The sequence below is a fragment of the Stegostoma tigrinum genome, chromosome 28, assembly GCF_030684315.1.
Source record: "Stegostoma tigrinum isolate sSteTig4 chromosome 28, sSteTig4.hap1, whole genome shotgun sequence".
Lineage (NCBI taxonomy): Eukaryota > Metazoa > Chordata > Chondrichthyes > Orectolobiformes > Stegostomatidae > Stegostoma > Stegostoma tigrinum.
The window spans coordinates 47014105-47040985 of record NC_081381.1 but is presented as its reverse complement, the minus strand read 5'-3'; the positions used below and the strand labels follow the sequence as shown (position 1 = coordinate 47040985).

Genomic DNA, 26881 nt, shown 5'->3' with positions numbered 1-26881 from the left:
GTCATCCTCAAAGTTCACTGCGTCGCAACCTGGAAGCTTTAAGATGTGTATCTGGCCAAATTCCAAATTATGAAATGTTTGATTGCTGAAGGACAGTTAGACCAAACAACCGGTATTGGGCATTTTGGGAGCCTTGATGAGCCTTTCGGTTGCAGACTTAGTCACCAAGCCGATGGATTTGATTGCAGACGTTTCATCACCCTGCTAATTAACATTGTCAGTGCACCTCCAGTGAAGTGTTGGTGTTCCGTCTCGCTTATCATTTATATGCCTCAGTTTGCTGGGCTGATTGGTATCGCTTCCAGTTCTGTTTCTCAGTGGTTTGTATACAGGGTCCAGTTCAATGTGTTTGTTGATGGAGTTCCATTGGAATGCCAGGCCTCCAGGAATTTCCTGGTATGTCGCTGTTTGCTTGTGCTATTATGGATGTGTTGTCCCAGTCAAATTCTTGTCCTTTATTGTCTGTATGGGTTGAAACCTGTGAGAATTGGTCATGTCTGTTGGTGGCTAGTTGGTGTTCATGATATCCTTTTTGTCAGTTTGCTTCCAGTTTGGCGTATGTAATATTCCTTGCACCATTGCATGGTATTTTGTATACTACATTAGTTTTGTTAGGTTTGGGTATGGGGTCAACAAATGGCAATGGACCCAACACCACAGTTATAGAACTGGATCACAACAACCCTGAAGAGATTACACTGCTCAGGAGAGTTCAGTGAGACAGACTACCAAAAAAAATGAAGCCAGAAGGATGCAACTCAACCAGCTTCTATGGACTCCCTACAGTGCACAAGCCAGGGGTCCCCCCAGACCCATTGTCTCACTACCAGGCACGCCAACATATAGAATAGGCAAAGAACGGCAAAAGAAGCTGAAATACTTAATTGACAACGCTACCCACCCCATCCACTCCTCCCAAGAGTTCCTCATCATCACACAAGGATACCAGCATGGAAGAGGATAAGATATCCCTTGATGTAACAGCAATATTTACATCCATAAACATCAATTGGCCAAAGGGACAATAGCCACACTGCTGGATGAATCAGGAAGGCAGACACCCCAAGACACTAACAGCATTCACAAGGACAGTACCCTGAACCTGCTGGATCTGTGCCTCACAAACCACGTCGCCTTCATCAGCCATTTATTTAAACAAATCAACAAAACACCAATGGGATCCCCAATTTCAGGATCTATTGCAGAGGCAGTAATGCAAAGATTTGAACTGACAGTGCTCCCCATTATACAACCCAAACTCTGGATCTGTTACGTAGATGACACCTTTGTGATTATCAAACGCACAAGACTAGAAGAAAACCACCAACACATAAAATTTCATAAAAGAAGAAGAGAACAACAACAACTATCCTTCATGGATGTAATGGTAGAACGTAAGAACAACGAGGAACTCCAGACTAATGTACCCAGAAAGACAGCACATACGGCCCAGATACTTAATTATGCCAGCAACCACCTCAATGCCCATAAATGGAGCGACATCAGGACATTAGTCAAACAACACAATTCGGAATTGCACAGAGTAGAACAGGAGCACTTACATAGAGTTTTCAAAAGGAATGGATACCCAAAAAGCACAATCTGCTGTTAACTCCATAACAGACCACAAGAAGAAAACACAACATGACCACACTCACTAGTCACCCTACCGTACAGCAGAAATATAACAGAGATGACCACAAGACTACTCAGACCCCCAGGTAAAAGGGTGGCCTATAAACCAACAAACACCCTGCGACAGCTACTGATGAAAATAAAAGATCCCAACCCCTCACCCAATTAAACTAATGTAATATACAAAATACCATGCTACTGTGAAAAACATTACTTAAGCCAAACTGGAAGAAAACTGCCAATAAGGATGTCACGAACACTGACAAGCCACCGAGAGACACGACTAATTCTCACAGGTCTCAACACACATGAACAAAGAAGGATGTGAATTCGACAGGGACAACAAATCCATAATAGCACAAGCCAAACATAGAAATCTCAGGGAATTCCTGGAGGCCTGGCATTCCAACTGGAACTCTATCAAGAAACACACTGAACTGGACCCGATCTACAAACCATGGAAGAACAGAGCCAAAAGTAACACCAACCACCCCAGCAAACCGAGGCATATAAACAACAGGCGGGAAGGAACACCAGCACTTCATCGGATGCTCGCTGACAATGCTACCTAAGATGGTGATGAAACATCTGCAATCAAACACACTGGCTCAGTGAGCAAGCCTGCAACCTCATCCACAACCTGAGCTACAAATTTTCTCAAAATCTTTTGATGATTCTTTCGTATAAAGTTTGAATTGAAATGGCAGTAAATACACACTCATAGAGTACTATGACTTGTAATAGCATGAGTACTTATGGTATTTCCGGCTCAAATTAATGCATGCAATGAAAGACGTTACTATCATCCCACTTGCGACTGGTCTGTGATTTCTATTTGACAGCTCTGTGATAGTGGCCTCATGTCTCCTATTATTCCTTCAGCCTCACTTCCATCCTCAGTCATAACTCACTGTTGTTAATTAGATACCCATATATGTCAGTGTTTTTAATCAACATGTTCAGAGATGTTATGGCACACTTCTGGAGCAGGTGAGATTTGAACCCTGATCTCCTGGCTCAAAAGTTGGAACACTATCTCTGTGCACCAAAGCACTTAACAGTCGCATGCACCGTCTCTCCACACTCGGGATACAGCTGCAATCCGCTTGGGACTGGCAGGCTTACGAGCAGAATTTACAACATAGAACATTACAGCGCAGTACAGGCCCTTTGGCCCTCGATGTTGCACCGACCTGTGAAACCAATCTGAAGCCCATCTAGTCTACAATATTCCATTATCATCCATATATTTATCCAACAATCATTCAAATGCTCTTAAAGTTGTCGAGTCTACGACTGTTGCAGGCAGGGCATTCCATGCCCTTACTATTCTCTGAGTAACGAATCTACCTCTAACATCTGTCCTATATCTATCACCCCTCAACTTAAACCTATGTCCCCTCATGCTAGTCATCACCATCTGAGGAAATAAGCTCTCACTGTTCACCCTAGCTAATCCTCTGATCATCTTGTACGTCACTATTAAATCACCTTTTAACCTTCTCTCTAATGAAAACAGCCTCAAGTCACTCAGCCTTTCCTCATAAGACCTTCCTCCCATACCAGGCAACATCCTGGTAAATCTCCTCTGCACCCTTTCCAATGCTTCCACATCCTTCCTATAATGCGGCGATCAGAACTGTATGCAATACTCCAACTGCGGCCGCGCCAGAGTTTTGTACAGCAGCAACATGACCTCATGGCTCCAAAACTCAATCCCTCTACAAATAAAACCTAACACACTGTATGCCTTCTTAACAACCCTATCAACCTGGGTGGCAACTTTCAGGGATCTATGCACATGGACACCGAGATCTCTCTGCTCATCCACACCACCAAGAATCTTATCATTAGCCCAGTCCTCTGTATTCCTGTTACTCCTTCCAAAGTGAATCACCTCACGTTTTTCCACATTAAACTCCATTTGCCACTTCTCAGCCCATCTCTGCAGCTTATCTATGTCCCTCTCTAACCTGCAACATCCTTCTGCGCTATCCACAACTCCACCGACTTTAGTGTCATCAGCAAATTTACTAATCCATCCTTCTACGCCCTTATCCAGATCATTTATAAAAGTGACAAACAGCAGTGGCCCCAAAACAGATCCTTGCGGTACACCACGAGTAACTGAACTCCAGGATGACTATTTCCCATCAACCACCACCCTCTGTCTTCTTACAGCTAGCCAATTTCTGATCCAAACAGCTAAACCATCCTCAATCCCATGCCTCTGAATTTTCTGCAACAGCCTACCCTGGGGAACCTGATCAAACTCTTTACTGAAATCCATATACACCACACCAACCACTTTACCCTCATCCACCTGTTTAGTCACCTTGTCAAAGAACTCAATAAGTTTTGTGAGGCACGACCTACCCTTCACAAAACCATGTTGACTATTCCTAATCAAATTATTCTTTTCCAGATGATTATAAATCCTATCTCTTATAATTCTTTCCAACAATTTACCCGCAACCAAAATAAGGCTCACTGGTCTATAATTACCAGGGTTGTCTGTACTCCGCTTCTTGAATAAGGGGCCAACATATGCAATCCTCCAGTCTTCTTGCACTATTCCTGAAGATAATGATGACATAAAGATCAAAGTCAAAGGCTCTGCAATTTCCTCCCTAGCTTCCCAGAGAATTCTAGGATAGATCCCATCCGGCCCAGGGGGCTTATCTGTTTTCACATTTTCCAGAATTGCTAACACCTCCTCCTTATGAACCTCAATCCCATCTAGTCTGACAGCCTGTAAGTCAGTATTCTCGAGAGCATTGTCTTTTTCCTGTGTGAATACTGATTAAAAATATTCATTTAGCACCTTTCCTATCTCTTCAGACTCTACACACAACTTCCCACTACTGTCCTTGACTGGCCTTCATCTTACTCTAATCATTCTTTTATTCCTGACATACCTATAGAAAGCTTTACAGTTTTCTTTGATCCTACCTGCCAAAGGCATCTCATGTCCCTTCCTGGCTCTTCTTAGGCCTCTTTTTAGGTCCTTCCTGGCTAACCTGTAATTCTCAAGCGCCCTAACTGAGCCCTCAAGCCTCATCGTTACATAAGTCTCTTTCTTCCTCTTGACAAGAGATTCGACTTCTTTAATAAACCATGGTTCCTCACTTGACCACCTCCTCCCTGCCTGACAGGTACATACTTATCAAGGACATCCAGTAGCTGTTCCTTGAACAAGCTCCACATTTCAATTGTGCTCAGCCCCTGCAGTTTCCTTTCCCCATCCTAAGTCTTGCCCAATCGCCTCATAATTGCCTTTCCCCCAGCTTTAATTCTTGCCCTGTGGTATATACCTATCCCTTTCCATTGCTAAAGTAAATGTAATCAAATTGTGGTCACTGTCACCAAAGTGCTCACCTGCCTCCAAATCTAACACCTGGCCTGGTTCATTACCCAGTACCAAATCCAAAGTGGCCTCACCTCTTGTTGGCCTATCTACGTACTGTGTCAGGAAACTGTCCTGTACATATTGGACAAAAACTGACCTATCTAAAGTATTCAAATTATAATGTTTCCAATCAATATTTGGAAAGTTAAAGTACCCCATAACAACGACCCTGTCACTTTCGCTCCTACCCAGAATCAACTTTGCAATCCTTTTCTCTACTGGAACTTTTCAGAGACCTATAGAAAACTCCCAACAGGGTGACTTCTCCTTTCCTGTTTCTAACCTCAGCCCATACCACCTCAGTAGACAAGTCCTCATCAAACATCCTTTCTGCCACTGTAATACTGTCCTTGACTAACAATGCCACACTTGCCCCACTTTTACCACCTTCACTCATCTTACTGAAACATCTAAACCCCGGAACCTGCAACAGCTGTTCCTGTCCCTGTTCTATCCATGTCTCCGAAATGGCCAAAACATCAAAATCCCAGGTACCAACCCATGCTGCAGGTTCTCCCACCTTATTCGGGAATCTCCTAGCGTTGATGTAGACACACTTCAAATCACCTTCCTACCTGCTGGTATACTTCTGCGACCTTGAAACCTTATTCATGATCTCACTACTCTCAACCTCCTGTACACTGGAGCTACAATTCACGTTCCCATCCCCCTGCTGAATTAGTTTAAACCCTCCTGAAATGCATTAGCAAATATCACCCTCCCGCACCCCCAGGATATTGGTACCCATCTGGTTCAGGTGTAGACCATCCTGTTTGTAGAGGTCCCACCTACCCCAGAATGAGTCCCAATTATCCAGGTATCTGAATCCCTCCCTCCTGCACCATCCCTGTAGCCACGTGTTCAACTGCTCTTTCTCCCTATTCCCCACCTCGCTTGCACGTGGCACGGTAACCACGGATAACAACTCTGTTTGTTCTAGCTCTAAGCTTCCACCCTAGCTCATTGAATTTCTGCCTTATATCCCCATCCCTTTTCCTCCCTATGTTGTTGGTGCCTATGTGGACCACGACTTGGGGCTGCTCCCTCTCCCCCTTAAGAATCCTGAAATCACGATCCAAGACATTACAGACCCTGGCACCTGGGAGGCAGCACACCAACCAGCATCAGCCAGCTTGAGTTATTTCACTCACCTGCCTTTGGGACTGGGGAGAATGCTCCGAGTTTCCTCATCCTTGAGGTTCCCTATCTCATTACACCCCTCTTCAAAAGAATTAAATACGAGGAAAGGCTGAGGGACTTGAGGCTATTTTCGTTAGAGAGAAGAAGGTTGAGAGGTGACTTAATTGAGACATATAAGATAATCAAAGGGTTAGATAGGGTGGATAGGGAGAGCCTTTTTCCTAGGATGGTGGCGGCGAGTACGAGGGGGCATAGCTTTAAATTGAGGGGTGAAAGATGTAGGACAGATGTCAGAGGTAGTTTTTTTACTCAGAGTAGTAATGGTATGGAATGCTTTTCCTGCAACAGTAGGAGATTCTCAAACTTTAAGTACATTTAAGTTGGCATTGGACAAGCATATGGACGTACATGGAATAATGTAGGTTAGATCGGCTACAGATTGGTATGACTGGTCGGCACAACATCGAGGGCCGAAGGGCCTGTACTGTGCTGTAATGTTCTAATTTCTCTGTTCTAAAATATTTCAGGTGATTCCTGGATGTGCAAACTGAATGTGTTGCAAGGGATATTAGTTCCAAAAATATGTTTTTTGTTGCAGTGTTACGATGACACATTATTGAAGTTGACTATTTGCATTGAGATACATTTAATATTGTACTGTGGCAAAATAATTTGAAATAAACAAAGGGAGCTGATGAAATTACAGTCTTGTCAATTTTCCAGAAGATGACATCCATGTGACAATGCAATTATATCCTGTTTCTCATTCTTTCTATTCTTTACCAATGAACTAGGACCCCCCTCTGCCCCAGTTAATGCCCTTTCCACTGTGAATGGAACCACAGTGACTTTGGAGTGGAGCCCACCCTCCAATAATGGAGGAAGGAATGACGTCCGGTACAATGTTATCTGCAGAAAGTGTGCGTGGGGGGCAAGCCAGTGTGAAGCGTGTGGTAACCGAATCCGCTTCAGCCCGAAGCAGATGGGACTGACAGAGCCAGCTATCAGTGTGATAAACCTGTTGGCACACACCAACTATACCCTGAAGATCGAGGCAGTGAATGGAGTCTCTGATCTCAGCCTGGAACCCCGGCAGTTTGTTTCACTGAATGTCACCACGAACCAGGCAGGTATGAAAACCAAGTCTTGTTAAAGCAAAATAGCTCAGTTGGGAAACCATTAGGCTGATGATTTAAAGATTCCCTGGTTCAAACTTGGGTTTTGGGAGAATGAGATCATCACTTCCAGCTCAGTTCTTGAGAGCCTGAGGTGAAGTCCCAACTGCTCCAGAGGTCTGTAATACCATTTCTGAACAGGCTGGTTAGAAACTATCCATGATGGAATCAAAGGTAGTACGCATGACCCAGTAGTCACAAGCTTGGTTTCCATATCTTAAGGGAAAATTCAGGGAATACACATTTAGTGTCCCATGGGGGAGATGTGGCATTGCAGTAATCATAGTGTCCCATGGGGGTGATATGGTGTTGTGGTAATCACTGGAATGGTAACCCTGTCTTCTGTGGGTGCAAATCCTGTTGAAATGGATGGTGAAAAATGAATTAAATAAAAAGCTGACCTATGGTCATTGTTAATTTTCTGGTTCACTAATGTTCCTCAAGGAAGGGAAATCTTCTGTCCTTATCCAGTCTGGCCTACATGTGACTCCAGGCCCACAGCAGTAGGACCTAGACAGTTTTGGAAAGGCAATATGACATGGATGGTAAATGATATGGACAATAAACACCCACATTCCATGAATAAATAATGAAAACAATGCCTAATTATAAAGTTATAGATGCATGCAGCATGGAAATAGGCCCTTCAGCCCATGCAGAACCTTTTCATTATCAGGGCACCACCTTGGTGGTTCATGCCTGGTTTAGCAAGTCCTCCCAGTCTGAATGCTGGTGGAAATCAGCCTGTGATGCTGACATGGCTAAAGTAGAAACTGCAAAAGAAAGACTCACATTTGTATACCACTTTCATGACTACAAAATGCCTCAAAGCATTTTAGTCAATTCAGGACTTTTGAAGCCTCTCATTGTTGAGATGTAGGTGCTGATTTTGACATGACTAGAGAATCCTGACTTTTTGTGATACAATTTTATTGATTCTTTTATGGGACATGGGCATCACTGGCTGGATCAGCATTTATTTCCCATCCCTTGTCACTCTGGAGAAGGTGCTGGGTAGCTGCCTTCTTGATCAACTGCAGTTCTTGGAGTGTAGGCAATGCAAGTTGGGTGGGAAGTCAAAGGCCTTGATACAATGGCAGTGAAGAAATGACAACTTAGTTCAAAGTCAGAATTGTGTGTGTCTTGAAGGGGAACTGGTAGTAAGATACCACCTATCCATCTGTTTCTGTAACATAAAGATCACTGATTTAGAAGGTTTAGTCAAGGGAGGCCTGACAAGTTGCCAGTCATAGTGATAGAGCATATTTAAGGTGGTTAGAGGTATATTTAGAGTGAATTCTTAGTTGAATATCTTCAGTATCATTTGGGCATTCACCAAAACACGAAGATTATTTCCTCACAGTCCTAACTTGTACCTTGAAGATGGTTGATTGGTGTTTGGCATAGCCTTGTCACATTATCTGCATGGTAGGTTGAGATAACTTCCTGGTTAATGGTCACCCTCAGGATGTTGTCAGCAAGTCGAGGTTAGAGAAGACCATTGCTTGACATATGTTTGGTGCAAATGTAACTTGCACTTATCCAGGTCTGAATATTGTCCAAGTCTTGCTACATTTGGATACTTATTGCTTCAGCATGCAAGATGTCAATTGAGGGGGTAAATATAAGGCAAGGAAATCTCCTCTTGTTTGAGATACTGTTATGGGATCTTCCACATCCACCTGATCAGGCAAATAAATTTATTTTGCCCAAAAGCTGACATCCCTCTGAGAGTAACATTTCCTCAGTACTGCGACAGAGTGGCACTCCAGAGCTTTGTGGTCAATTCTTCAAATAGGACTCCAAGGTTCCCCCTCTCCCCTCTATAATTTGTTTAGCAGGTAGAACCAGTGTGTCACCTAACCCATGGTCATCAATGCTCAGAATGGTGTGGCTCTGTGACTTACAGTTGTGGTCATCTTCCTTTGTGTATAGAGCCAGCACACATGCCTCCAACAAGGAAACAGGAGCTGGGTCTCCAACCATGGGAAGAGCAATATCCCACAGATGTGGGATTACCCAGAAAGAGCATTCAGGTCTGTGCCACTTCCATGGGCAACAAGAGCTAAAGCCTACAATGGCTAACCATATCCTGAACTAGCTTTTCAGGAGCATTAGAAAATGGTTTCTTGGAGATTGGGACTGATGAAAATTCCCATCATGGGATCTGCTGGAAAGTTCTAGCCCAGGGGAGGTGATGGCCTAGTGGTATGATCACTGGATGTTAATTCAGAGACCCAGATAATGTTCTCGGACCCAGGTCCAAATCTTGCCATGGCAGATGGTGGAAATTGAATTAAATAATTAAGAATCTAATGATGACCATGAGTCTATTGCCAATTGTTGGATGACAAAATCTAGCCTACTAATGTCCTTTGGAGAAGGAAACTGCCATCCTTACCTGGTCTGGCCTACATATGACTCCAAACCCACAGCAATGAGGTTGACTCTTAACTGCCCTGTGGGCAATTAGGGATCGACAATAAATGCTGCCTGGCCAGTGACACCCACATCCCATGAATGAATAAAGGAGTTCACTGAACACACTGTTTTGAAGCAGGGTCTCTCTGGTTTCCTGTAATCTGGCCTTGTAGTCAGTTGCATCATTGTGGTTTGCTACCTTTTGAAGAACAGGGCAATCTAGAGAGAGCAGTTGGAGCAGTTTTTGTGGAGCATTAGTTACACGGCTTTAGATAAACACTGCCGTTGGACTCATATCCTGAAGTTTCACACAGACATGCGCTCTGAGTGGTAGAGGCATTACCGTGGTGAATGGAGATAATGGGAACTTCAGATGCTGAAGAATCCAAGATAACAAAGTGTGGAACTGGATGAACACAGCAGGCCAAGCAGCATCTTAGGAGCACAAATGCTGATGTTTCGGGCCTAGACCCTTCATCATAGAGGGGGATGGGGAGAGGGTTCTGAAATAACCCTCCCCATCCCCCTCTCTGATGAAGAGTTGAGGCCCGAAACATCAGCTTTTGTGCTCCTGAGATGCTGCTTGGCCTGCTGTGTTCATCCAGCTTCCCACTTTGTTACCGTGGTAAATGCATCTGTTCAGGTTCAAAGTTAATCAACATACTCTTGCAAACCAATAGTACCATATTATAACATAGGATAGAAGTTGGCTTTCTTCTTAACTTATTACTCTTGTAAATTGTCCTGATGAGTGCAGGCCACAAAGCTTCAACAAAATGTCCTTTCTCAGCAATAATCAGTGTAAACAAGTGGTGGATATTTAACTGGGCTATAATATTCTGCCTGCTCACTTCTTTAATGGCTGCTGAACTTTTAACATTTTTCATAAGCCTATGGTATCATTGGCAAAGACAACATTCATTGCTTATCTCTGATTAATCTTGAAACAACTGAATGGCTTTCCAAGCCATTTCAAATGACAGTTCAGAGTCAGCGCGTTGCTATTAATCTTGAGTCCCTTCATGGGCATGGATTGTAGACTTGCTTCCCTGAAGAGCATTAAATGAATAAGATAGTTTTCAAACAAAAATCCAGTTATCTGATGGTCCCTATCACTGAGTTTAGTTCTTTTTATTCTATTTTTATTTGACAAATGAGTTTTAAATTCTCTCTACTGTTGAGGTGTAGTTTGGATCAAGTTGGTACGTCATTACCCCCTCTCGATGACTTGTCCTGTTATTTAACCAAGATGCTCCCATTGTTATAATATGGAGCAAACCTTCTAAATTATTAGCCTATTGAAAGTAGCACTTATCTAATTTGGAGACTAATTTGACCTGTTTTATGTTCCATTCTTTCTCTTTTCCCAGCTCCATCCCAGATCTTGGTGGTCAAACAGGAAAACACCAGCCAGAACAGCGTGACATTAATGTGGCAGGAGCCTGACCATCCCAATGGCATCATACTAGAATATGAAATCAAATACTTTGAGAAGGTAAACCATTTCCTACTCTATTGTGTAAGATGAAGCATTATCTGTTATGATGTAAAAGGAAAATGAGTTCTGCTGTCGTCTTGGAGTCGGTCTGTAAGGAATGCCTACCTTGCCTCAAAGATCTCCATAAACTGTCAAATGTGGATGACTCCTACAGTCTGAAAATTGATGCAGCAATGTTTTAAAATATACTTACTGCTGTATATGTGTAACTTGCTGTGAGGTAACGTCAATTGCCCAGTCCAAAGGCAAGCTGTTGCTTTCTGTCTGTTTGGACTAGTTCTGTCAGGACTTCTTTTCTGAAAAAGGGTCCAGACCTGAAACATCAGCTTTCCTGCTCCTCTGATGCTGCTTGGCCTGCTGCGTTCATCCAGCTCCACACCTTGTTATCTCTATCCTCTGTCAGGACTTTACCTTAGTTAGGAATCTCCAGAATCACCCACCTGCTTCAGAAAGACACACAAAGATAGGAAGATGCAACTTGGAACAGGCCACTCAGCTCCTCGAGTCAGCTCTGCCATTCAATAAGATCATGGCTGGTTCGATTATGCTATATTCCTACTCACTTATTCCCCTCCCCCTGCCCCAATAAATTTTCACTCCCCATTTGTCTGTCTACCTCAGCCTTAAACATATTTAAAGACTCTGCTTCCATCACCAACTTTTATGGTAGAGATTTCTAAAGCCTTACAAGTCTCTGTGAGAAAGAAATTTCTCTGAACCTCTGACAAATATAAGTGCCTCTTTATTTTTCAACCAGCTCTGGGTTCTATAATAGGATGAAGCTTGCTTTCTGCATCTGCATAGGTTGAGACTTTGTATGATCTTCTATGTTCCAATTAACTCACCTCCTCCTCTTCTAATTTGGAAAGGTTGCAATACTAAACTTTTCAACCCTTCCTCAGAAGACAACATAACTATTCCCTGTATTACTCCAGAAAATGTTCTGTGAGCTGCTTCACCGTATTGACCTCCTTCCTTAAATAGGTTGATCAATTATATAGACGGTACTACAGCCTTGTCAGTGTCCTGTAGAATTGAAACAACACCCAACTTTTGTATTCAGTTCTTCCCTCAATGAACAGTACGATTCCATTAGCTTTCACAATTACTTCCTGTAATTACAGACTAACCTTTTGCAACTTGCACCAGGACACCCAGATCACTTTATGTCTCAGAACGCTGCAATCTTTCACAGTCTAAACAACAGATTTTTCTTTTATTCTTCCTGTCCAACTGGACAATTTCCCAGACTCCCACATTGTGTTTTTTGACACTGTCACTGTGTTACATGGGATAGACTTTGAATAGGTCTTGCTCCTCACAACTAGGCATCCAAGAGGGGCTGTGGATCAGCAGCAGCAGGATCATACTCCAACGCAATCAGCAACCTCATGCCTTAGTATCTCCCCTACTGTATCATTCCCATCTAGCCAGGGTTTCAACCCTGGTTCAATAGAGAAGCAAAAGGACCTGGGAGGAGCAGCATCAAGTGTATCTAAAAACAAAGTGACAACATGAGAAACTATAGTACAAAGCTACTTGCATGCCAAACAGTGTAAGCAGCAAGTAATAGACAGAGCTAAGTTATCTCTCAACCAACAGATCAGATCTAAGCTCTACAGTCCTGCCACATCCAGTCCCTGAATGGTGGTGGGCAATTAAACATCTGATTGAAGGAGGAGGCTCCACAGTCCTCACTGATGGAAGAAACCAACACATCAGTGCAAAAGATGAGGCTGAAGTGTTTGCAATAATCATCAGTCGAAAGTAATGACTGGATGATCCATTTTGGCCTCCTCCAGAGGTTCCTAACATTGCAAGTGCCAATTTTCAGTCAATTCATCTCATTCCACGCGATATCAAGGAGACACTAGATATCGGAAAGACAATGAGTCCTGACAACAGTCCAACAATAATGCAGAAAACTTAAAAAATAAGGTGAGAGTGACGGCCGTTTAACTCAAAGCCGCGTTTGACCGAATGCGGCATCAAGGAGCCCTGGCAAAACAAGTGTCAAAGGGACTCAGAGAAATATCTACCCTGGTTGGAGTCATACCTGGCACAAAGGAAGATGGTTGTTGGTGCTGGAGGCCAGGACGTCATGGCTGGAGTTCCTCAGGGTAGTGTCCTCAGCTCAACCACCTTCAGCAGCTTCATCAATGATCTTCTGTCCAGAAGTGGGGATGTTCACCAATGGACGTTATTCGGCAACAGTTGTGACTCCTCAGATACTGAAGCACCCCATGTTTAAAGACAGAAAGACCTGGACAATATCAAGGCTTTGTCTATGAAGTGACAGGTACCATTTGTATCATACAATGTAACTGGCAACAATTATGTCCAACAAAAAAAATCTTACCATCACCCCACAACATTCAATAATATTGTCATCACCAAACCCCCATTATCAATAAATTGAGCTTTGCAATTGCTCATAAGTCTGATAACAGGTTGCCCTGGAAACTGTGGGGAGCAAGGAAGGTTCAGTGAATTGCTGAGGGAGGCTGGAGGGAAGCATTCCTGCTTCTTCTGGTCCACAAGAAGTGCTGGAAAAGCATTTAACTGCTGGATCCTGCCTCATTTGTTTTTATTGTTTCTGGGGTTTATGAAGCCTCCTAAATCTGGCCTCTGGTCATAAAATCTAAAAGGTTATTAAGATGTGAAGCTTACGATCTCATTAATTTGTTCAAATAACAGACTGGCCTCTTAAGGCCATGTTACACGTCCGAGCAATCACCCAACACTGCCCACCAAACCCATCCCAGTTAAAGCAACAGTCATAATAATAAAATGTGAGGCTGGATGAACACAGCAGGCCAAGCAGCATCTCAGGAGCACAAAAGCTGACGTTTCGGGCCTAGACCCTTCAGATGAACACAGCAGGCCAAGCAGCATCTCAGGAGCACAAAAGCTGACGTTTCGGGCCTAGACCCTTCATCAGAGATGAAGGGTCTAGGCCCTAAACGTCAGCTTTTGTGCTCCTGAGATGCTGCTTGGCCTGCTGTGTTCATCCAGCCTCACATTTTATTATCTTGGAATTCTCCAGCATCTGCGGTTCCCATTATCTCTAAAGCAACAGTCAGCACATTTTGCAGTGGTCTGAAGTCAGATTTCAGATTTTTAAGAATTTTTCCTCCACCACCTCCACCCTCACCCCCAGCCCACCCACCTCTCCCTTTCTTTACCTGTTCTGAAAGAATACAATTTTCCAGTGACTCTGTGATATTCTGGAGTGTTGTTAATTAATACAGTCAGTAAAGCTGGAATAGCTGAAGTTTCTCTATTTTGCTCTAAGCAACCCTGTTTCATGTTTCTTTTCAATTATGTCAAGCTGTGGTAAAGGCTTGTTGAAAATTTAAAATCAAAAGCAGTATTCAAATTCCACTTCGATGTGACAGCTCTTCTCTGCTAAAATTAGTTGCTAAATCTATTATACAGATCCAGCCTGGAAGACTCAGCACAGTATTCCAGCCTCAGCTGATGGCTCCTCTCAGTCATACGCTTGAAGTTGCAATAATGTTATCAGACATCAAACCATCTGGTCAGTCATAATTAACAACCTTTCCTGTTGACTGTCAAAACAATCAATTAATGGCTTTAGGAAGCAAAACAGCATTGTTCAGCTGCTGGATCTACAATGGTAACTGACTGTTGAAGAATTCGAGATTGGAGTCAATACTGTAATCTAGTTCCAATTCACAAAGATGTCTGCTTTAAAGCATTAAGCCATTAATAAATGGTGAATATTTGGAGTTGCCATTCATTGTGATCCTTTATTGTGGCCTTTGTAAGAACTTTCACAAGGTACGACATGGTTAGTGGGGTTAGATCACAGGGCACCCAGGGAGATCAAGCCAAATGGATGCAAAATTGTTTTGGTAGAGGAAACAGGGTGGTGATGGAGGGTTGTTTTTCTGACTAGAGGACTGTGACCAGCTGTGTGTCACATGGGCTAGTGATGGGCCCAATGTAGTTAGTAATTTATATAAATGACATGGATGAGAATATAGGAGGCATGTTAAATGCATTTGCAGGTGGCACCAATATTGATGATATAGTGGACAGTGAAGAAGGTTATCTAAGAGTACAATGGGATCTTGATTAACTGGACCAGTGGGGCAAGGAATGGAAGATGTAGTTCAATAGAGATAAAAGCAAGGTGTTGCATTTCAGTAAAACAAACCAGGGCAAGACTTAGACAGTTAATGGTACAGCTCCAAGGAATGTTGTCGAATGGAGAGATCTGGTTTTCAGTATGAAGTTCTTCGAAAGTGATGTCTCAGGTATACACGGTGATGAGAAAGGTGTTTGGCATGTTTGTCTTTGTCAGCCAGAGCATTGAGCACAGGAATTGGGACATCATGTTGCAACTGTACAAGTCATTGGTGAGGTTAAGAGTACTGCCTACAATTCTTGTATAGGAAAGATGTTATTAAAATGGAAAGGGTGCAAAAAAGATTTACGAGAATTCTAACATCACTGGCTGGTTCTAATTAAAACAAAAGGCTAGGTAGGGTGAGATGTTTTTCCCTGGAACCTAGGAGGATGATAAGTGACCTTACAGAGGTTTGTAAAATCATGAGGGCAATGGTAAGGTGAATAGCCACGGTCTTTCCCCCACGATAGGAGCAATCCAAAACTAGAGGGCATATATTTAAGGTGAGAGGAGAAAGATTTAAAAGGAACCTGAGGACGACTTTTGCACATAGTGTGTGGTGTATATGGAATCGCCAGAGGAAGTGGTAGAAGCGGGTAAAAGAAATTTGGACAGGTACATGCATAAGAAAAGTTCAGAGGAATATTGGTCAAACACAGGAAAATGGGACTTGTTCAGTTTAGGAAATCTAATCATCCTGGACGAGTTGAGCCGAAGGGTCTGTTTCTGCACTATGAATTTGACTCTATGGCCTTCTGGAGCCTGGAAACAAATGCAGTGTGAGCTCCCAACAGTTTCTGTGGAACTTCAGAGGGGCCCAACTCTTAATTCTCCCAAGGTTGACCATGTTCATGCCTGAGTTTAACAGATTTCGGTCAGGAGCACAGCAATATTTGAGACACAACGCTACCTCCCTTCCTGAATCCCTGCAAGATTCTCCCAACACCTGCAGATGTGACGATGGAGTAACAACTTCCTGTATTTTGAAGTCAAATCCCTCTTTATCATTATCCCAAACATTATCCTTAAGATGTTCTGCTCTGAATAACTTTTGAAATCCCATAGCCAGAGGAAACATCATCATTGCATTATGCCTATTAGATTTTTTTTTAGATTAGATTCCCTACAGCGTGGAAACAGGCCCTTCGGCCCAACAAGTCCACACCGCCACTTGAAGCATCCCACCCAGACCCATCCCCCTATAGGCCACACACCCCTGAACACTACGGGCAATTTAGCACGGCCAATCCACCTAGCCTGCACATCTTTGGACTGTGGGAGGAAACCGGAGTACCTGGAGGAAACCCACGCAGACACGGGGAGAATGTGCAAACTCTACACAGACGGTTACCCGAGGCTGGAATCGAACCTGGGTCCCTGGCGCTGTGAGGCTGCAGTGCTAACCACTGAGCCACCGTGCTATTCAGAATTTTACATGTTTAAAATCCAACAGTTGCCCAGTGGCCTACCTTCTAAGGTTCCAAAAGATGCAACTCCACAAATAATGTTTGCAGCAATATGATTTTTCAGTGCTCCCTCGACTTGCAGATCATTCCAGCAGATTAGAAGTTAGCAAATGTACACTAACCTCCAAACAAGGAGGCAGACAGAAAACAGAATTTTATCCATCTTTGGGAAAATACTAGAATCTATTATTAAGGAAATCTTAACAATTCATTAGAAAATTATCTTATGATGAGACAGCGGCAACATAGTTTAACAGGCAGTGAATCTTTTTTGACGATTGCAGCAGACTTTTCCAGCAATTTTTGTTTTTGTTTTTACAGCATCTGCAGTTTTATTTTATATCGACTATTTCGAGGCTGTAACTGATATAGTAGATAACGGGGAACAAGTAGAGAGAATATGCTTCTTGGATTTAGAATTCCGATAGTGTGGAAGCAGGCTGTTAGGCCCAACAAGTCCACACTGACCCTCTGCAGAACATCCCACCCAAACCTACTCCCATACTCTAACCCGGTAGCCCTGCATTTCCCATGGCTGATCCACTTAACTTATACCCCTGGACACTGGTCAATTCAGCGTGGCCAACCTTCCTAACCGGAGCTTCTTTGGACCATGGGAGGAAACCGGAGCACCCAGTGGAAACCATGCAGACATGGGGAGAATATGCAAACTCTATACAGACAGCCGCCCAAGGGTGGAATTGAACTCTGGTCCCTGGTGCTGTGAGGTAGCAGTGTCAACCACTGAACCACTGCTCTGTCTCTTTTGGATTTGCAAAGGGCACTCATTAAGGCGTCATACTAGACGTTAGGGCACAATATATGAGATTACGGAATTGGGAGTGTTATATTAATGGATAAGGGATTGGTTAATGGACAAGAAGCAGAGACAGTAGGGATAAGTGGCGCATTTTCAAGTTAGTGGGCTGAGCTAGGAGAGTGTGAAAGGTTTGGTGCTGTGGCCTCACCTATTAACAACCGATGTTTGTTATTCAGAAAAAAGTCGAAAAGTGATGTGTCTAATTTTGCTAACAGTCCAAAACTAGGTGGAAATGCTTGCAGTGAGGAGCATGCCAAGAAGCTGCAAAAGAGATTTAGACAGCCTAAGTGAATAGATAGCAAGGTGGCAGCAGGAGATTAATGTGTGAGCTTATTTATTTTGTTGGAAAGAATGAAAAAAAACAAGAGTATTTCTGAAAGTTGGGAATTTATCAGTCTTGATGCTCAAAAACACTTCAGTGATCAGGAACACAACAAGTTAATGTGCAGGTAAAGCAGGGAATTAGGAGAGAAGATAACATTTTGGCCTTCATTGAAAGGGGGCTGAAATACACAAACAAGAAAGGTTTTCTACAACTGTACTGGACTTTGTTGGTACTACACCTAATATACAGGGTGCAATTTTGTCCTCCCTATGTAGGGAAAGATATTTTTGCTTTTGGGGTGGAACAACAAACGTTCATTACATTGGATCCTGAAATCCTTCTGGAATTTGGAAGACTGAGATATAACCTTTTGGAGCATATAGAATTCTAAATGTTTTGACAAGATAGATACCGAGAGATTTTTTCCCATGACTGGAGGATTGAAAACCCAAGGCATAGTCTCATGGTATGGCATCAATTATTTAAATCCATGGTGAGGAATGAGTTCTTCACTGTGCAGGTTGTGAACTTTGGAATTGTAGGTGATCCATATTTGAAGATATTTAAAGGTGAGAGAAATACACATTTGACATTTTGAAGAATCAAGAGATAGAACATAGAACAATACAGCGCAGAACAGGCCCTTCAGCCCTCGATGTTGCACCAACCTGTGAACTAATCTTAGCCCATCCCACTACACTATCCCATCATCATCATCCATATGCTTATCCAAAGACTGTCTAAATGCCCCTAATGTGGCTGAGTTAACTATATAAAGGAGGCAGAAACATAATGTTGAGGTAAAAGATCAGAATGGTGGAGTATGTTCGAGGGAATGTACAATCTACTCCACATCCTACTTCCTTCGTTATTCAGGTTTTTTAGGTTCCCTATCTCAGATCAATGCCAAAAATGAATCTTGAACCAGTAGACCCAGGGTAATCTTTACTCAGTGGTACGTAATTCAGCCAGACAAGGGGCTGAACAGTCACTACCCAACATTGTTCCTGCCTATTAGATTGACCGCTTGCTATCAATTGAGTCCTCACCTGTAATTATGAATATCTTTTAAACAGACTGCATTTTCAGCTGCCAAAGAAAGCAGGCTGAATTATCCTGCATTGAGTGATTTACATAGAAATTACAATATCAAATCAGGCCAATCATGTTAACCAGCTCATATTACCATTAAACTTCCATGTGAACATGAACGCGTCAGGTCATTTCAATCACATCTAGCAGTCAAGAAATTGAAAGGATTGGATTGGGTGCCCAATTTCACACTCCAGTTTCACAGGAGCAATAGTAAATGAGCACACAAACCAATATCTATTTTATCTTTCAACAGAATGAAAGTTTCTGTTCTTTGAGTTGCACTCAATGTGTTATAAAATTCCTGACTTTTCCACTGTTACGTTACATCCCCACTGCAGCTTGCTGACAGAGCTGCATGTGTCACCTACTTGTCTTGGTAGCATTCTGATTATCCATTTATTCACTTGGACTTTGTGTCAGTATGCCCTCGATTATTGTTGACAGCTCTTAGTTGAGCATTTGCCTTTTCTGTTGAACCACACGACACAACTGACAATATCAGTACATCACGTAATAGATTGTCAAGCGCAAACACTTCTGCCGTTTATTGGAGATGTTTATAATCCCAATTGAATTAAATAGGAGCCAAAGCCCTGTCTTACACTGAATGAGGCAGAAGCATTTCACTTGTACACTTTAAAAAAGCACAACTTAATCTTAATTTTATTCAGGGACAACTGTGGATTGTGCTTGTGCAGTTTACGAGTAAATAAATAACAGGCTGCCTGTGATAGCTTCCATTGTTTGTTAAAAATGTGTGAAAAGCTCACAGTTTATTCAGGATATGAATCGCAAGTGTCTGTCAGATGGACAGCATGTAGAGGGCTTAATCCCTCTGTACAGCAAAGGAGCGATAGGTGGACAGGATGTAGAGGGACTGATATCAGTAAATTGAGGGGGAAATACAGAGTTGTGTTGAATACCTGTCAACAATGGTAAAGTCCTGTTTACATTTTAGGAGGTCTTTTATGGCAATGTTTGCTCACACCCAGGTCGTAAATGCAATGTCAGGATAAACTTTTGTTCAAAGGATATGGGCATCACTGGTTTGGACAGCATTTATTGACCAGAAGAGGCAATCATGTCGCTGTGGTTAATGGTCACTGTCAGGTTAGAATTTTATTGAATTCAAATTTCCCCAACTACCATATTAGGATTTGAACTTGTGACCCCAGAACATAGCCTGCAGTTCTGTGTTGCTAGTCCAGTGCCATCCCCACTGCAACTCTGCAAGTCCCTATAATTTACTGGAAACAACTCAGTTGAAACAAAGAAGGGTCTAGGCCCGAAGCGTCACCTTTTGTGCTCCTGAGATGCTGCTTGGCCTGCTGTGTTCATCCAGCCTCACATTTTGTTATCTTCAGTTGAAGCAAAGGTTCGTTCCTGCATCTACTGGTGTATTAAGACTGAGACTACATGACACAACTTTATTTTTCTTTAGCTAAATGCAGGAACTTGTAGCAAAACCAATATTAGTGATTATATGGACTGAGAATCTAGCCAGGGATGAGAGTCTCCTGCCTCATAGAAATAAACACAAGACATTAATCCCACATGCTTGTACTCTAGCTCACTGTATTACATGGTCTGTGAGTATGAAGGGGGCAGGTTGGGTAGAGGGGCACAGAAGCTCAGACACTCCCAATCATGAATAGAAGCTCAGGAGATGTAAACAAATTTGCAGTGTACTTTTTACTGATCTTTGTGGATAGGGAAAAGCCTATGTGTTACCTCTGGGTTAAAGATTAATGAGGGAAAACAGGCAAGTAACCAATGTAAATATAACCTAGAATACTAATTACTGGATAATGATAACTGGGTCATCAAATATGCCAGTTCAATTAAAGCAGTTAGGACTGTAACTATTGAGTAGAGTCTGACAGGGATGTCCAAGACCAAGTAAAAGGAGGGAGAAAATGATTGTGTTGAGGGTGGGCTCAGAACTGGATATGCTTGTTGTATGGAAGCAAGTAATCAATGTGTTGGAGTTTACCTAGCCCCACAACCTTGGCCATGTCATCACATAGGCTGCTTTCATCACAGCCAATCCGTTTTTACTAACTAACAGTCCCTATTATCAAAATTTTCTCCTCTCCAGCTCCTTGTTAACCATCCCTTTGTCTGTCCAACTGCTGTTTTCTCTCTGAGCTCCATCTCCACTTGTCATTACTCGCTTACCAACCACCCCACATCGTAAACCAACCTTTTCCTAGTTACAGTCAGTTCTGAAGAAGGACCGCTGGATCCAAAATGTTGATTCTGCTTTCTCTCCTCAGATGCTGCTCGACCTGTTGAGTTTCTCCAGCAATTTCTGTATTTGTTGGAATTCTCTGGTGTATAAGTTGAAATAAAACTCTGACCAGAAAAGTGTACGTGTCGAATTTGTCTAATCACAGAGATCTCAGTGACGCGTGGCATTATTGTATGAGATGTCCAGCCAAAGGGTATCTTGACATCAGGAGCAACTTGTTCCATCTTTTCTGGATTGCTGAATGGGCGGGCATATTTCTCACTTGGCAGCAGTGAATTGTCAATTAAAACATAGAACATAGAACATAGAACAGTACAGCACAGAACAGGCCCTTCAGCCCACAATGTTGTGCCGACCATTGATCCTCATGTATGCACCCTCAAATTTCTGTGACCATATGCATGCCCAGCAGTCTCTTAAATGTCCCCAATGACCTTGCTTCCACAACTGCTGCTGGCAACGCATTCCATGCTCTCACAACTGTCTGTGTAAGTGGGATTATAGCATATTAAATGTCTTGTGGGCAGCCCAACATGCCTCATTAATGCTCTGTATCCTATTATACCAAAATTATTGTGAAATGGAGGACATCACTGATCATCTTCTTACACTATTGGTCATCCTCCAGATGGCTGAGACTGTACTGACCCAGGTGGCAATCTCAAACCAGGCTGGAATGGTCTGATGTCACGTCTCCACTGCTGGTCTTAGGGAAAGAGGTATTCAGGGTCTACTTACAGTACATGGACTACATCAGTTCAAGAAGGCAGTTCACCAAAATCTTCTCAAAAGGCAGGTGGAGATGGGTAATAAATGCTGGCCAACCAGCAACACCCATGCCCCACAAGTGAACCTGAAACAAAACTGATTCAGAACAGACCAGAATTCACAGGTGATTACTTTATCCAGTGCCGGTTAATCTTATCAAACTGTATTCGGCTGTATTTGAAGTGTATGTTTATGATCCAATACCTTATCAATTTGCTCTTTAAATCATATCCTTATAGGGTGCACTGATCAAAACGATGGCAACACAGGGTGTAAGAACAGACTGTGGGCAAAAACAGAAAATTAAGCAGTTGTGTTTTGTAATCAGTTCATCATTGAGAATATTTCCTTTCAGTGCCATTAGAGTTATTTGAACATTTGTTCAACCATATTTGCTCAGATTAACCTGGCTGGATTCTCTTCAATTTAGGGCAGTATTAACTTGTTCTTGTGTTGGCACAAGAGTTCTTTTCATCTGTTTAACATCATTTGTGTTGGTGGAACTGATTATTTTGTTGTGTCTATTTTGGCATGTTGCACAAATGTTCTTTAAAGCGTACTGCCTACTCATTGGATATTGAACAGAAACATAGCTGCCTATAATCTGGCTCCACATGTGCGCTGACATGATTGAGATTGAGCAGACATCCTGCTCAAAAAATGTTACTCCAACACTTGTTCTGGCTGCCACAGAATATAGGAAGGATGTCACAGTTCGAAACAGTAACAAGTGTATCACCAGAATTAATTCGGCCTACTCATGCTGAGTAACTCAGTCAAATGAGTTCCTGATGCCATCGTCAACTCTGAACTAAAATCTTCAAGGTTGACTATGAAAGATTACAAAAGGAACTTCAGAGAATTAATAGGCATGACAGTTATTTCTGGATGTTTGTTTTTTGTTTGAATGTAAGCTTTTCTGATCACTCGCCTCTTTAAATTGATTGCTCTGTGACTGACATGTTAGATTATAAGATGGAGGAGCAGAAGAAGGTCATTCACCCCACTCTATTCAGCGAGATCATGGTTGACCTGATAATCTTCAACTTAAGTTTTGGCCTTTTCTTTATAACTCTTACTGAATAAAAATCTGTCTGTCTCAGCCTTGAATACAGTTAATGATCCAACAACTGAGAATGCTGGTGTGGAGTCCTGGCTGTTAGATCTTCATGTCTGTACACTGCTCACGAGATGCATAATAACCTAGCAACCAAAACTGAAACCTACCCCCATTAGCTTTGATTGAAATATTGAGCTAGCATCAATCTTGTCCTTTTACACATCCTGGATTTCCCTTGTTCAGTGTGTCCCTATATCTGGTATTGTCTCATTCAATACCTCTGATTTGAAGACACTTCTTAAAACCTAGCTGTTCAGTCAAACTTTTCATTACCTGTCCTATTACATTATGTGACTGATTGTCACCTACAGTCTGATAACACTCCTATAAAAACTGTGGATGTTTTTAACATTCTAAAGGAGTTGTATGAAAGTAAATTCTTGCTGATGTCTGTTGGTTTCCACCTTGACATTTTCAGAGAAGTTTTGGCTGAGGCATTTCTTTAAGTGATGCTGCCTATTCCAAAACAAAAATCCATTGTCCTTCTTTAAGATGCTCACTTTCACTTTGACTTTTCGACATGAAAACCTTTCATCTCTTCCATTTCTCTGCTTTATATTGCTATCATTAGAGTTGCCAATCTGTCCTGGATTGTTCGGAATCTGGATCTGTTTTGCCCTCACCATCTCCTGCAGATGCAGTGATGGCCTTGTATCTTAGGGTATCCATACCTGAAAATTTAATTATTATAGCTCCCATAATATAGAACAACATGCGGTTAATGCAATACTGTAGGATTTAATGGATTTTTATTACAGCTCTTAATATTTACATTATTAATTTACATTTTGAGCACAGGCACTTGTGTGTCAGGACTCAAGGTAAGCAATTTGTGTATACACTGTCGCACATTACTTTCATTGTGTCAGGCTGCAAAATGACTCAGCAAGATGGAGCTTGAGACATTTATACCCGAGACAACAAGTCACGTATCATGATCAGTGATGAAATAATGAGCATAACCCTTAAGGGTGTATTGCATTCTTGCTGTAAGACTTAACACATTCTGGAGACCTGGAATGAAATTACCAGCAAGTCAGAAGCTCATTTCAGTCAAAGTCACAATATTTTCCAGGCTGTATTAGAAACAAAGAACATAGAAAAGTTGTGGTACAGAAAGAGGACATTTAGTTTATCATGTCTATACACCTGAATATGAGCCTCTCATTCTAAATCATTTTCCAGTACCTGATCTGTAGCCTTTCAGGTCAGAGCACTTCAGGTACAGATCCAAATTCCTTTTAATAATGTTGAGAAACTCCACCACTAAACTGCAGACTGAATTCCAGACATCCACCACCATTTGGGTGAAAATGTTTTTGTCAAGTCCCCTCTAATTCTTCTACCAATCACCTTGTACCAAATCCATACTTGCCATGTGCTCAATTTGATAAATCTGCAGGATGGATAGAGTGGAGGATTGTGGGTATTCTAGTCACCATCATTGACCAATTGATCCATCTGGCACCTAATTGTTTGGAGGCTGGGGCTATTTTGGCAGCAGAATGTCACCTGATAAAACCAACTACAATATGGTCTGCTTAGAGTTGGCAATCCTCTTGTTTTTTTCCTGTATCAATCTACGTTTGCCACCTCTGATTTGTAATATGAGTATTAACTGGCAGTCTACCTGAAGCTGCTCCTCAAATGGAGTATTTTTACTGTCCCACAGGGTAAGGAACAGCAGAGTTACTCCACACTGAAAGCCAAGGGAACAAGTGTGACAGTCTCCAACCTGAAACCTGGAACTCGTTATGTATTTCAGGTCCGAGCTCGTACATCAGCTGGGTGTGGCCGATTCAGCCAGACTGTCGAAATTGAAACTGCGAAATCAGGTAGGTGCAGGGTGGGCTCTCAAGCAATATATCTGTCTTGTCTTTGTTCGGCATGAAACTAAGCTGACTCCCTATCAGCATTTGGCTTAGAGAGGGGAAATACGGTGCTGATTGCATCATGCCCTACATCAAGATTAATATAAAGCAAAATCTCTAAGAGATTATGGAGGCAGGATAGAAAACAATCATTTGATTGTTTAGATGCTTATGTACAGCTTCAGAACAAGGGAGGTAAATCCACTCTATTCATCTAACCAGTTTCATCACTCAGTCCATTGCTGACTCATTATCTACCTTAACTTCAGTTGAGACGAAGTTCCTCATTCCTTTAATCCCTTTAGTATTGAAGAATTATTGAAATCCTGTCTTGAATATGTTTTAAGATAAAACCTGCAGTGGTAGAGAATTACAGTGCTTTACCATTTCCAAAGTTTCAGTGGAAAGCCAGCCCATCCATCTCAGTTTTACCTGACATACCCTTATCTTGAGATTGTCAGCATCTGTGGAGAGAGAAACGGAGTTAATGTGTGAAAGACAGGCGAAGAATCAATCAGGCTATAAGTCTTAACGCTGTTTCTTTTTCCAGAGATGCTGTCAAACCTGCTGAATTTCTCCAGCACTTAGTTTTTATTTCAGATTTCAGGCATCTGCAGCATTTTGCTTTTAATATTGGGGAAGCATCCTCCAGTATTGACTCTTTCAATAATAAAAATTGTTACATGTTACAATGAGATCGCCATTCTTTTTTGTAATTTGCAGGGAATATAGGTCTAGCTTCCTCAATCTCTCTTCATGGACCAATTCCCTTATTCTAAGAATTGATCTACTAAACCTTATTCCCCCCTTGCTGTGAGAAGCAAATCCCACCTTCGCGGTAAACACTGACACAGACCTGTAGAACTCAGTGACCTGTTAGTGTGTCATCGATTTGATGTCTATAACTATGTCATTTTTACCCTGACTGACAGGCACTTTTTTTCATTCTGGTCCTCGTGTTTAATGGTTGATCTGTCTCTATCTCTTTAACTTTCAGTTCTGCATTCCCTCTCACACTTTCTGCTCCTTCTGACTCTGGCTTCTTGTGCGTTCCCTGTTCTTTTTGTATCTTCAGATGCTTTACCTGAATGCTCTGGAATTCACCGTGTAAAACTCCCCACCTTTCTGTGTGCCCTTAAAGACCCTATGTAAAATCTATGTCCTTGACCAAGCCTTTGGCCATAGCTGGTAGTAACGCCCTTATTTGGCCCGTTGTCATTTCCTTTTCTTTACGACTCTATGAAGGTCAGGAAAGCTTCACTCTATTTAATTTGGTTTATCTGTACAGGTTGCTTGGAGAAGTGAGTATAAGAACATAGGTTGGTAATGAATACCCATAAAGCAAATTTGAACACTAATAACATACACTACCCTTAACAGAGTCCAAAAGTAAGTCTTTTCCTTGCCTTGTCAGAAGGGACAAAGACAAATTTAAGACATATCCTAACACTTCTCCGGACCACGCTTCTTTAAAGAAAAGTGAGAGGCACACTGAGCTGACACTGCAGATAATTCACACATGAAGCACTGCGATAAGTAGAATTGAAGATTTGTTGTGGTCCAGTGGTCATGCCCCTATCTCTAATCCCAGGAGGCTTGGGTTCAAGTCTCACCTGTTCCAGAGATGTGTAATAACAGATTGATTTGAAAATATCAAAGTGCAATTGATTAAAACACACATTCAATTGTTGTCTTTGCCGATATCACTAAATCCAGGTTATGGACTACATG

At 42.2% G+C, this 26881-nt stretch overlaps 1 protein-coding gene across 1 annotated transcript in view; it reads left to right on the top strand.

The window, feature by feature from the left end:
- The window catches only part of epha8 (eph receptor A8), a 495908-nt gene that overhangs the window by 325193 nt on the left and 143834 nt on the right, over nt 1-26881 (top strand). The window contains exons 5-7 of the mRNA XM_048561609.2: nt 6979-7314; nt 11151-11275; nt 24952-25114. Coding sequence (XP_048417566.2) covers nt 6979-7314; nt 11151-11275; nt 24952-25114 — 624 coding nt within the window. The remainder of the gene's footprint in view (nt 1-6978; nt 7315-11150; nt 11276-24951; nt 25115-26881) is intronic.